This window comes from Zalophus californianus, chromosome 6 (genome assembly GCF_009762305.2).
Source record: "Zalophus californianus isolate mZalCal1 chromosome 6, mZalCal1.pri.v2, whole genome shotgun sequence".
Taxonomy (NCBI): domain Eukaryota; kingdom Metazoa; phylum Chordata; class Mammalia; order Carnivora; family Otariidae; genus Zalophus; species Zalophus californianus.
The window spans coordinates 62,607,135-62,621,471 of NC_045600.1; the positions used below are offsets into that span (position 1 = coordinate 62,607,135).

Sequence of the window (14,337 nt, forward strand, 5' to 3'; positions counted from 1 at the left end):
CCACTTGAAGCCTTTAGCAGGTGGGGGGATCACAGAGCAACATTTGGAGGGCTATTTGTATTCCTTTATTCAGGAACCTGTTATCTTAGTATTGCCTAAAATTAGAACACCGGCCGGAAAAAAAAAAAAAAAAACGCTAAGTAACACGTGGCCCTATTATTATAAGTCCTGTGCTGTGTTGAAATAATACCTTTTTTGTCTTTATATTCCAGCTATCTAGGATGTGATGATGCCAAACAACAGTAATAACTTGTAAGGAAAGCTAATGTCTTCCTTTTTTCACCCTACTAAAGCAATATATATATATATATATATACACACATCTTTTACAAGCATGGAAGCGAGAATATTAACCACATATTAACCTCAACTTGATTTGCATCGAAAAATGTGGGACGGAAGAGTTGAGGGTGCACTTTGGAAAAGCAAAAGAAAGACATGGCAGTTGCAAAGTATCTTTAACCTCCAGTGATTTATTGGCCTTCGGCCAAGTTATCAGGGGAATCTAATTCTTCTTTATTATTCAAATAAACCACATTTGGCACCATGGTTCCCTTTCAGAATAGCTTCACAAATAGACTGAGCTCTGTCATTTATTTGACCTTGTACTTGTGTGCTGTAGCTGTAATTTTATTTGCCATTCTATATAACAAATGCAGAGAAATCTAAAATATGGAGATGAACAACAACAGGATGGGGAAAAGAGGTAGTGGTAAATGTATCTGCATGGCTTAAAAAAAAAAAAAAGACTAAATTTAAAACAATCATTTACCCCTTTTCACCTTCACCTCTTATTAGCCCTTCTATCTGCGACCACCCTGCCCCTTTCAGCAAGCTGCCTTGAGACAAGCCAATTTGTAAGCTTGTCTGCCGCTACCTTCTGGCTGGCTTATGACAACAAGGACGTATCTTCCACCAGGATGGGGACTGGGTGAGAAGTGACTCAGGCAAGCTAGCTCTGGGGGCAGGTGGGGAGAGATTAGGGAAGCATCTCCTGAGAGTGGTTAGCTGGCTGCAGGGTGTTTTCTAATGATATCACAGTGTAAAAAATATGTTAATTTCCCAGTTTGCTCTAGATCCCATTTTATTTTATTTTATTTTTTAAAGATTTTATTTATTTATTTGACAGAGAGAGAGCGAGAAAGAACACAAGCAGGGGGAGTGGGAGAGGGAGAAGCAGGCTCCCTGCTGAGCAGGGAGCCCGACGTGGGGCTCAATCCCAGGACCCTGGGACCACGACCCGAGCCGAAGGCAGACGCTTAACAACTGAGCCACCCAGGCGCCCCTAGATCCCATTTTATTTTAAATAAGACTCTATGTTAAATTGAAAACATTTTGCTGGCACAGGTGTGCATCAGAATCATCGTCTCTCACCCCACTTTCAAGGAAAAATGTTTTCAAAAAAATACGAATCCTTTTTTATCCTCTGGTTAACTGAGACCCAAGTCCTCCGACTCCAGCAACCATACTGTTAAACTTCTTGTCAGTATTTAAGAGAAAATGCAGGATTTGTGTATGGATGAGGGAAAGCTGGTTTATAAAAGCACATAAACCATCAACCTAGTCAGTGCTATTATAAGGCCTGGATGTCAGAAAGTCACTCTCAGAATGATCTTTGGCACACCAACGTCTGGAGGGAGGGGGGAGAGTCACCTGTCTGCTTAGGAGATTTGCAATATGTTCGTTCATATTTGTTATATGGTCAACACAGCCTTGCTCTGAATGTGAACTTCAGTGGAAGCAAATGATGGGTGGGTTATTTCATAACCCACATATTAGCCCCTCTAGAGATTGTATTTGAGATTTCTATACTTCAGTCCCCGAAAAACTTTGCTTTCCTGAAGAAGCAATGCTTCCTTATTTTTTGATGAATGGCTGTATTTCCCTTTTTGCTTCAGTTACTAGGGAGCTCACAGCTAACTGTGAAGCTTTAGCAGACTATTTATATCCCTTCTTAGAGCCTATATTGTGTTCTCCTACTATGTGGTAACAAATGATTTACTTTTGCCTTTTTTTCCCCTTATGCCCTAGCTATATTTTGCCATTATTTTTTATTATATACATTTATGTAAACTAATTCTTTTGTGGAAACAGGAGGGTATAAGCCAATGAATGACTATTTCTCTAAGTCCTGTATCAAACAAGAAATTTTTTTATTTATCATATAAAGTCTCTTTTGGATCCTTTGGTGATTATGCCACTTACACCCTGGAAGAGATTTCTTAAAATGTGACTATGTATCATTACTACATTTTTAGTGCTAGGGAATACACCGTTTTCTTTATTTATTTTCACTTATGCTTATTCCAGGATGGCTATAGAGTAGAGTTAGTTTTTAGCAGCTCTGAATGCTATCATCACGTATTAGAAGGCATGTATTAGAATCCCCACACAAACCAAACTCAGCATCGATATTTGGGGCTCTTTCTATTAAGATAAGGTTTCACAGTGAGTAACTGGGAATCATCTTTACCTAGGGAAGCAAGTCAACACTGTATATTTCTATAACCTGAAACCACATCTTGGATGTTGAGTTAAATATATATCTCTGGCAAAGTCAAAAGGGCTGCCCAAGGAGGTTCGAACATCATCGCAGATCCCTTCATTCCCATCATCTTGACAATATGAAAATACTTCAGAGAGAATAACTGCCACACATATGCACTGGACACCAGGAGCTGTTAAACTCAACAGAGAGTAGAGGAGAAATCCACTCTGGCTGTCTCTATATTCACGCCATACAACAGAGCTCAGTAGAAGTTTCTCTACTTAGTTTTCTCATGAGTCAAAATATCATCCTAATTCTTTCCTGAACATAAGCCACGTTAAAGCCACCATATTTATTTACATGTTGAAAGGAAGTAAAACTGAGGAAGGAATATTCTGAGAGTTACAAATGCAGATATAACTATGTTCTAACGAACTGACAGGCTCACAATATTCCTCAACAATTTCACTGGGTAAACCTTTGATGATACAGTTATGCTTTGTCTTTATTTAATGAAATTATTTAAAAAAGGAACCGAGAGACCATAATTTCATAGACTCCTTATCTCTGTCTAGAATTTGATGGAATAACTTCTGAGCCAAATTTGTAGGACACAGAGTGTTTGGTTTGCATTCAATTAAGGGTGTATGTATGTGTGTGTGTGTGTGTGTGTGCGTGTGTGTGTGTAAAAGATTAAGTATGTACTTAATTGAATAACTCTGAGCACATTTTACGTAGCATGCCACCCATGGGGACCCCAAGCCCCGACAACTGCAAGAGGACACTGAAGAAACTTGAAAAGAGTTAAGTGTGGAGTATCCTATTAGGACTTAGACCATAACATCTACCGGGTTGGAAATCCTTTCCCAAAGTTTTGGCATAGATTTTTTTTTCTTCTCATTCTTTAGGCATTTAAAAACATACCGCACTCTTATTGGATTATTTTCACGTTAACCTGGAAATACTCTTACACTTTAGTTTTGAATGCTAAACACCTACATCAGCATATGCAAACATCATTTCTTAGTGACTTACCCTTCATCACTTCCAAATGAAGCCCTCTGTACCTCATAGTTTCTACCTGCATGTTCCACCATTGCTGGCGACACTGAACACATCTACCATGGAAGGTAGAAATACACTGGGGTCAGTGTCTGCTCCCGGGCAAATCAAGATGCTGACTATTGATACACACTTTAAAACCCATTACATAAAATAGCAGGGAATGACTGCACAGAACGTGCCAGTTACTGTCCCATGTCTACACAGCTGCTTTATCCTGCAGAAACCTCAATTATGGTCTCAGATTTTAGGAAAAGATTGACTTAATGTTACAGTAGAAAAGCAGTGAAATACACTGCTTTTAAGGAGAAACCAGCACAGGGTTAAAGCCAAATTTTTCTTGAACAGATGATATTTCAGATGGCCACACTATTCCAGATGCATCAATTTCCTTGAAAATCCAATCCATATATGTGCATATGCTGTGCTGGCAGGAGGACTGACTGAAATGGCCAAAACCCAAGAGCTAATATTCTTTTGGCCAGAATAATGCAATTATTATTTTCCTAGCTATCAGTCTAAGCATACAGAGCCATCTGTTATGCAAAGCAAACATACACATCTCAATTACAGAAAATGCAGTTGCCTTGACAGAATTTGGATTACACCACTAACCAGGGCTGTAAAATGTGTTTTGAGCTAGTATATAATGGATGCTTTTCAGGAGTTCCCTAATTAGCATTTACCTGCTTAAACTAATTATTCATCCTTCTTCTTCACTGGCTTATTAAACTTTGTTGGATACTCTGCATAAAACAGATGAATATGGGCATTGCAGAACAACAAACAGTGGTGTTTCCAGCTCTGAACAGTGTGAACGAACATGGTGGCGTGCCCATGAGAGCCAAACTGGGGATTCTCAAAACTCGTGTCCCAAATAGATTAAGACAAGGATTAAAATCTACAAAAAGCTATTATTACAAAACCAGAGATTTCAACAAGAGGCAAGAATGCTAATAGTGAGTTAACAATAGCCCAGTTTCTATCATTTGGTTTGCTAAAACCCACATAAAATAGAATTACTCTATAAACTATAGCCAATAGCTTGCGTGCTCTTCAAGGAAGAATTAATGGACCCTTGCTTGGATTTTCAACAGTAAATAATCAAATTTGGCAGTGTTTCCCCTCCTCCTCCAACCCTCCTCAAATGCCAAATATCTTTCTTTATTATTTCCCAGTGTCTTTCTTGATTTAGCTATTACCCAGCAAACTCACTAACAGCCAAAATGTTCCAGCCGTGCCGGATGCCTCCTTAGAGTGGTGCCAACTTTCGGAAGCAATGAGTCTGGGGTGGGTCTTGCTTAAGAGGAGAGAGACAAATCTTATCTCCGTCTTTAGCTCCAAGGGGCAACTGAATGAGAAGTAGATTATCCAACTTGGCAGATCATCACATACATACAAAATCCCTCCCACCGAGGCTGTGTTTTCCTCATGCCAAACTACCAGATGAAAAGGGTCAAACTCTGCCAATCACCTGTATGGGCACAGATATCCAGATGTTCAGCATTTTTACGGAAAAGAAAAAAACCCACATCTAGATAATTAGTGGAATCACAAACTTTTCTTCAGGGGATTTTGGCATTCTGTAGACGCAGCCTGTGTCCTGGAATCTGATGGAAGTAAAATTTGTGTGTTTCAGGGGAATCTCAAGACCTGACATCTAGGATTTTGTCCCTTGTCCCAGTTGCCTCCATCTTCTTTGCTTCCAACCTCTGACAGACACATGCGAATAATTAAACCGCACATAATGAAAGGCGCTCTTACTTTATGAAATTGTCTTTCAGCATTAGGAAGCATTTGCAAAGGCAGCAAAATATACCCTTGCTGGAATCCTCCCTGCAACACATTTTAATGGTCTCTTTCAGCATTTCTTGACTCCAAATGACTCCCTGTCATTGTGTCAGCTCCCAGGGTAATGCAGGGTACTCCATAAACATCCAGTAATAGGACACAAGGGAAGCACTATTAGTGTGTCCCTCTCCTACCGGGCACAGAGGTTTCAAAGTTCAAAACAACTGAGGAAAGAAACTTCATTTGTTCTCAATAAATTAATAATGATCCTTGGGCGGGGGGGGGAGGGAACTAAAGTTTGGGAGCACAAGTTTATTCTGGACGTTCCAAACGGACAGAATTTTCTCACTGACTTTGTGAGAAGAGCCAGGTAGAGCCATTAAAGAATAAATTTGGTAATTCATGCCAAACCAATACCCGCTGAAGAAGGAAACGCACAAGGCAGAAGGAACCTTCACAATCACCGTCAAGAATCTAAATTGTTCTTTTACTTACTTGTGAGAGGCCTAGGTAGATGGAGACGGTTTCGGAAATGTACAAAAATTTTCCTTCTTGATTTAGTGCAAATACAAAGCCATCCAGGGACTGCAGAAAAAAATAAATATATAATTAAGTTAATAAACATATGATGGAGATTTAATTAATAGGGCATGTGATACAAAGCAACACATACTGAATTCAAGACTCTGTTTTTCTTCACGGCCAATAAAAGTCCTAAGATATTCTACCATTGCCCTGTAAGTGAACAAACAAAAGGTCTGAATGAAGACTACGAGCTTCCCTTTATTTCAGGGACTTCCTATGTCTCCGTCATTTTGACCAATATACATCATATTCTTGTACAAAATCAGGTCATGATGATTTTATGAGCTGTTGACTTTATTTTTTTGGATTCAGTAGGTTAAAAGATAAAATCAGCCAGATTCTCCACTAAATAGCTGAGCAGGAATGGAAATTGTAATGAGATGAGGGAAAAAAAAAAGGGACCCTTTACGAAGAGCAAGTAAAAATCACCACTTGAGCTACTGTGGACATCAATAATTGGCTAATTAATAAAGGATTATACCCTTCTCACTCCCAGTGCCTATTGTGGTAGAACAAATAGGAAAAGTCAATACATGATGGGTGAACGATTATAGGCCAAAACCTTACAAACTGCAATCCTTTTTTGCAAAACTCTATGCTCAAGTTTTATTGTGATATATCTAGATTCTATTACAGCTCCTGAAATGGAAACAAAAGAAGGGGGTGGGGACGGAAGGAAGCTACGCATCATCTGTAACTCCTGAAACCTTTGTCCACTTTCCAAATGGAGGGTTGCGTTGTCAGTTTGATGAGTGGTGTCAATCATCATGGACTCCAATTGCAATGTACCACTCAAATGGAGAATACCTTTGTTTCAAATTCTTGCAAACCAAGTGCATTTTATACCCTCCATCCTTATGTCTTTTGTTTCGCTTTATGTATTTATCTTTAACCAGGTAGGTGGCCCAAGTACTGCTTGCACGGGAAAAGATGGTTCAAAGAGTAGTGGTTTTTACAAAGGCTGTGAGGTTGGAAAAACAGGAACCCCACACTGGGATCAAGGCATGTGGCAACACTCAATTAATGACATAATTCTTAAGTATGGAAGGGTGGAAGTAGCATGTAAAATTCAGGTAGAAACATGGACTGTCTCAAATCTCAGCAATAATCTCAGTTGCCTAAAATACTGAAATAAAATACTGAACTTTTTTTTAGAGCTCTAAAAGTATGTATGAAATATATATATTTATGTATGTACACGGGAATATGTACATTTGGATTCCATTACACACACACACACACACACACACACACACACACGACATTTGGATTCCATGCTTACTGACCCATTTTCAGAGCTCCACTGGTCAGAGACTGTGGGTAGCACCCAACTTCCTCCTCTGATTAGGTGTGTTGCGAAAACATTTCAAAAGTCACTTTACATGATGACATTACAAAATACATGATAGACAAGCTTTTGGTCAGGACATCGTCCATTTATTAAGCAATACGTGCTAAGCAGTTTGTATGTGTTATCTCTTTTAATTTTCACAGTATAATTTGAGGTAACTATATTATTATCTACATTTTATAAACAAGGAAATTGAGGCTTAGTGAAGGCAGGTGACATGCCTGTCTCCAGTTAGTGACGGAGTTAGGATTTGAACTGTGACAGTCAGAATTAATGACAGTACTGCCTCCACTAAAAACAAAGGTTCTCTGATGGATACGTGTAAATTAATGGAAAGAAATGGTCCCAGAACTTCTGAAGTTAAACTGTACTAAGATGCGGCCTATGACTTAAAAATCGTCACTTGATTTTGAATGATTCGTCCACTGTTAGGAGACAGAAAGGAAGCGGGATGACAAGAGAGTCCACAAGTCACTCCCACAAGAGGTTAACTTGTCACCTTGCTATGTACTACGTCTCCTGGAATCAGCTATGGGACAGGGAACAAAATACTGCTTAGTGGACTCCTTCCCTTTGACCAAACTGCCACCCCCTCTGGAGCCTGGTGAGATGTAACCTTTCAAGCTTGGAGTGTGGCCCAGTGGAATCTCACTTGGAACCAGTGCAGAGGGACAGACGTTCCTTTTGTGGAAGTTTGGGAAGGATCTTGTTTCAACATGTCTTTACTTCACACAGGAGATCTCCTGAGGATGACTCATGAAGATTAAGACCCTCCCCCCTACTCCTTTAAGTCTTCCCCATGGACAAGTCTTCTACTCAACCCAATGGCCATGCCCTGGAATACAGTCAGAGAGCTGTGTGAGCCATCTTCTCAAACCTTACAGTGCTGCTGTCAGATTAGAGAGACAGAGAGAGAGGAGACAGGAGAACCTTTTATGGGGACACATGACAAGTGAAAGGCTGACTCAAAGAAGAAAGGACTGCTGGAGCTGGCAGAGAGATAACCTCTTATCCTCCAAACCCTCATTTTACAGGTGAGGAAACTGAGGCAGAGAGAGGTTCAGTGCTTGGACCAGATCATTCGGTCAGCTGGTGGCAAAGCTAGGATTAAATGTGCTGCCCCACAATGATACTGTTAAAGCATTTATGACATTGTATGGTCCTGACTGGCTTATTCAACTCCCAAGGAGACTGAATTTCTCAACAGCGGGTGATGTCTTATTCATCTTTATCTCGCCAACACCTAACAAGCGCTCAAACAAGACTTAGTAACTTCCAGTTCTACCTCCAAGCCCCACACTTCTTCCCTTAGATCACGTATGCTAGAATGACTGAGAGGGATGGAAATTACCTTCTGCAAGAGTCCTGGTCATGAAGCCCTTAGAGGATTTGCAGACTCTGATGCCACAGATGTCTGACACAGCCTGGGATATCTCCTAACATTTGCAAGACCAGAGTCAGACTAGATTCTTCTGTAGTTCTCCAAAACACCTAGTGCAGGGCATTTGCCAGCCATACACATCCTTTCCGTTCTCCCCGAAAGGGATCATGATTTCGTAACATTAGGTTCCTATCTCTTGTATTCACTAAAACAGTAGAGGATGTTTGGGCATGATAGCAAGGAAAAAAAAAATTTCTGGAGGCAAAACATCTGACGGTATTAAGCAACAGTGATCTAAGAACTGGCCAGTTTTGTTTGGCAAAGCAGAGGCTCCGACACATGTTCCAATTTCCTGGTGAGATTAAAATGAGTCTATGTCTACATGACACAAAGCATCCAGTCAATTCAATTAAAAATAACAGCCAATTTGGTGTGGGAAGAACGCAACTCGTCAGATTAGTTGTTTGTCATCACAGAGGTAAAAAACAAAAATAAACTAAACGAAACAAAACAAAGAAAACCTGGTTAGCCATATTTTTTACCTTTATGTTTATCATGTCATTATATCGACAGTGTGAGATGACTGTCCCAAACTCAGATCTGATTACCTTTCAAATAAGGCAATGGGATATGAACTTGGGTCAGTAGCAGACTGGCAAGGTTGCCCTTCACACAGCCATTGCCTTCTGATTGAGGGTCATCCCTGTCCACAGTTAGCTCTGTTCTGCTGCTTAGGGAAGTTTTAAGAGTAGCATCGATACTGGTTTTATGTGTGTGTCTTAGTCTTAAAAGGTGGCAGGAGGAAGGAAACATCCAATCCGTTAGTCTTGGGAACCAAAGGTGATTAATCTGAAAGTTCTGTGGAATTTTTAAAAATTCAGATTCAAGAAAGCTACTACATTCCAAGCTTTTTCAATCACTGCAGGCTACTTTTTGATTTTTTTTTTTTTTAACTGCCCACTGTTTTCAACAGGCGCCAATTAAGATTCTGGGGTCAAAGGGTTAATTACGTCTCCTTACTTACTATGTACAATTTTCTGATTATTAACTAAGGTTGGATTAAGATGAAAAAGAACCTACACAAATGTTAATGCTAGTCCCTCCTTGAGAAGATTTATTATAAAGCCATGCTGAAATCTATCTGCTTTCCTCAAAGCAGATGGAGAACAAAATCTTAGAAGAAACAGTAAAACAGACATTTTAAAGGCATGCTAGTATCTGATTTATCAAGACAGTTTTCTTATTACTAAAACCAGTTCTTAGCCATCCTGACAGGGCTGATAGGAGATTTCCTTTGTCACATCCTGGTAAGTCTATGAGGTACACATACAGGAGGGAGGCTTGGATGCACAAGTCAGGGGCTACAGCATCTCTGAATAATAATGCCTGTAATTATAATTTATATCCCCTGACATCCGTGTAACATATAAAGTATAAGACACAGTTTCTTAACCCCAAAAGCTGAGGGCCTCTACCAGTATTTGTCAAATGATGAGGTTATTTCCTTGCAGGGTATGAAACTAACTATAGCTTCATGACTGAAGGTACACTAATGTTTAATGCATTGTGCTAAATGGATTTATATTTGTCAAAGTAGTTTTGTCTCGGCTTCCTTTTTTTTTTTTTTTCCCCCTGCATATTCCACTGCAGCCAAATCTCACAGAGTGAAATCTTAACCATGGTGCCCTTATGGGGTAATTCTCATGTATATAACCACTCTGAGATTAGCAGTTCTTTCTTCCACATTCCAACGCAGAAGAGGAAAAAAAAATCACCCCCAAACTCTTTTCCTATGACCTCACTCCAGTTAGAGTGAAGAATTACCAGTAGGCTAGGTTATTTTAATGACAGATTATTTTAAACTAAGCCTTCACCATCTGTTCCGCCCCCTAATTATGAATGCAAAAGGAACATATTTCACAATTACATCAGTAAAAAAGTAAGATACACGTGATTTAAATGCATGCATGTGCTCCATGTCCAATGCACCGTGCATCTGTGATGTTCTTCTAATTCAGGCTTAGACTATGCAGAAAATACCCAGCCCTGAGAGAGGACAGTTTCTGACACACCCAACTTTCTCCCCAAACCCAGGGTTTTTCATTGTTATGACAAAATCCTGTTAGAGCAGGAACAGAACACGGATGTCAGCACAAGGCTCTTGCAAGCCATGAAATAAGAGTATTTTATAACTGCTGAGACATCTTTGCCGTTCATGAGAAGAGGCTGTATGAGAAAATTTCTTCTGCTCTCTGAGCAATGGGTTAGCATGGGAAACAGGGGAGGCTGCTCTGGAACCATGCCTCCATCATCATGAAAGAACCTGAGTGAATAAGCCAAGCACAGAAGAAGCCTGGCTTGAAGAGTGAGGACAGGGCTTCAATACCTATCTTTCCACTCTGTTTTGGCAGCAGATAAAAGAGTTAGAAAGACAAAAATGTTTCTTAAATTTTTTGGCCTTTGGATACAATAACACTTTGACAGAGCTCATTAAAATGCCATATTGCCCTCTGATTGCACTCAGGAGGTGATGTTAGACTGCTCACGCACACACATGTAGACTCGCAGCAACTTCAAGGAGCCTGGGACGATGCCCAGAAGTGCCCACATGTATCTGTTTATGGGGAAGAAAAAGTTTCCCAAATTTTGTCCTTGCAATCTGAGTTTTAACAATCAAGCACTGTGCAGAAACAAAAGCTTTATTTTTAGAGGTACGAATCTAAGTCAAGTATATTTTTCTCAAAGTAGATGAAAACAGACATCAAAGGTTTGGGCTTTAACTCTTAGGAATCTTCCAGAGCTTTCTGGCTCCTATGTCTCTTCCTTTGCCCCCTCCCCACCACTACGAGTCAATAACATGAGGACTAGCACAGGTTCATGTCATTATCATGTACCCAAAGACACATGTTTCCCCATCACAACCAAATTAGATTCATTCCGTCCCATCTGAGCATTTTCCCTCTAAAAAAGAATTCTAGAACAACAAACGTTGGTGCCTCAAAATGCCTCTCCTAAGAGTTTCCTAAAACACATAAATCTAAACATCTTAGGTGAGAAAACAGTGCAGAGAGGCACAGGCGGCCTCTCTTAGTTCTTAGCAGAGAGTTACCAGAATAAAAGGAGAGATGTTGAGCTAGTGAAATGTTAAAACACGAAAAGAACAAAGACATCTGCTTTCTGAGCAAGGAGATCAGGTTTGGCTTCCGCTCATTAAAATTCCATTTTGTGGAAGCTGTGTATCAAAGTGCTGACCTTTTTTCCTCTGGGATGCTAGTTCAAGCCTTACATCCAGCCCTTGAGGGATGTAGATTTCTTGATTTGAACACCCAGCCAAATGGACAACAGGCTCCGGTATGAGGACAGGGTGCAGCATTTGGGGGAATTGCAAGTGTCTGTGTCTCTGAGCCCTCGGGGGCAGCGCATGGACCCCACATTATCTGTTGCTTGTCCTGGGAGACTGGCACTCCACGAGGCTGTCGGTGCCCATGTGCTGCTCACCAGCTCCTTTCGCCTGAGGGAGAGGATTCTCACTAGTTATGCTAAGGCACAGATATTCACTGGCACATTAAAACGTCTCCTTCCTGTGTATGTGGTATACTAATTTACTGAAAGCCAGGAGCTAATTCCTTATTGTGCATCTTTCCCTTTTAATTCAGGGTTCTCTTTCAAGTTAAAGGAAGAACTCTCATGCCAGTGGGAGTAATATAAATAGTACATTGTACTCGTCTTGAAAAGCCAAAAAATGTCACTGCTTTGCTTTGGCTACTCATGGAGCTTGGTCACACACAGGGTGTACTGCAAGTTGTCTGCATTATACAAAACAGTACAGAGATTAGAACATATTTTTTTAAATTAATTTATTTATTGGGGGGGCAGAGGGAGAGGGAGAATCCTCAAGCAGACTCCCTGATGAGAGTGGAGCCCAGTGCAGGGATCGAGCTCATGACCCTGAGGTTATGAATTGAGCCAAAACCAAGAGTCAGATGCTTAATGACTGCGCCACCCTGGTGCCCCTAGATAGGTATTATTTAATCCTACTTTATGGATAAGGAAGCTGAAGCCCAGACAAATTAAGTACATTGCTCAGTGTCACACATCAGTATGTGGTAGATCTAAGAAAGAAGGATCCCTCTTTTTCCTCCTCATGCTAGGACTACCTGCTGGGTACTTTAATTGTTTCATACCCCATCAAAGCCGCTCAAAATCTGTGCTTCCTCCAGCATTTCTTTCCGCATAAGAGATTCTCATGTTCCTCCTGTTTAAGTGTGATGCATTCAGAAAACAACTGTTGAGTGCTCACTATGCACTGGGCCTGAACCAGCTGAGCTTTCACACAGCTGAGCAAGGACCCAACTCACAAGCTTCTTCCTTTTCTCTTCTCGTTTCTTTTCCTTTTCTCTTTTCCCTTCTTTTTCCTTCCTTCCTTCCTCCCTTCCTCCCTCCCTTCCTCCCTCCTTTCCTTTTTTCCTTCCTTCCTTCCCTCCCTCCTAGATTTTATTTTTATTTATTTGACAGAGAGAGACACAGCGAGAGAGGGAACACAAGCAGGGGGAGCAGGAGAGGGAGAAGCAGGCTCTCCGCTGAGCAGGGAGCCTGATGCGGGGCCAGATCCCCGGACCCTGGGATCATGACCTGAGCTGAAGGCAGATGCCCAATGACTGAGCCACCCAGGCACCTCCACCAGCTGCTTTCTTAAAGAAAAATCATCTGTGGGATCTAAGACTAAGCACATGAGCAGAGTTGGAAATTAACTTTATAAAGCAAAAAGCTGCAGGGCAAAGGCAGTTTCCAGCTTAGCATATATTCTGTACGAGGTGGGGATCCCTGTCCATTATCACTAAGCTCCATACCTGTCATATGCTGTCTTTGATTTAGAAAAGGCACGGATTGATGAAATTTGTATTTTTTCAGCATTACTGAGGTATAACTGACAAACGAAATTGTGAGATATTTAAAATATACATTGTTGTTTTTTTTTTTTAAGATTTTATTTATTTATTTGACAGAGAGAGAGACAGCGAGAGAGGGAACACAAGCAGGGGGAGTGGAAGAGGGAGAAGCAGGCTTCCCGCAGAGCAGGGAGCCCGATGTGGGGCTCGATCCCAGGACCCCGGGATCATGACCTGAGCCGAAGGCAGACGCTTAATGACTGAGCCACCTAGGCGCCCCTAAAGTATACAGTGTGATGATTTCTATACATACACATGGGATTCCTCCCATCTAGTTAACGAACATATCCATCAGCTCGCATTTTTATCTTTTTGGAATTTGTGAATGTACAGTCAAGAGACTGCTAGACCTCAAGGAAATTCTCCTGTGTTGGAGGAAGGGGCTAATGCCTAAAAGGAGAGAAGGGACACCACGGTTAATAAAAAATTGCTAGGAGAACCACACTTCCCAGCAGCAATGGCCAGGACAAGCCTTGAGCACATACACCCGTGGGCCACGGGGCTGGCCAGCACAATGAGCCCATTTACTGGCCCAAAGTTTTTCATTGAGAGTTAGGGCTTTTTCCTTCTTCTTCTGGCATATCATGTACTATTTTATGTAGAAGTATACTATTTCATGTAAGATGACTTTACAGAAATTTATTTTGCAATCATGTTTGCTTGGAAGTACATCCTCGATAATAACAAGGTAGACCCATATTGTTATTTCTCTTATGGCTGATTATGACCG

The 14,337-nt window shown here is 40.8% G+C and overlaps 1 protein-coding gene across 1 annotated transcript in view; it reads right to left on the minus strand.

Moving 5' to 3' along the window:
- NPAS3 (neuronal PAS domain protein 3) overlaps nt 1-14,337 on the minus strand; it is an 841,130-nt gene that overhangs the window by 233,682 nt on the left and 593,111 nt on the right. The window contains 1 exon segment of the mRNA XM_035728203.1: nt 5,837-5,926. Coding sequence (XP_035584096.1) covers nt 5,837-5,926 — 90 coding nt within the window.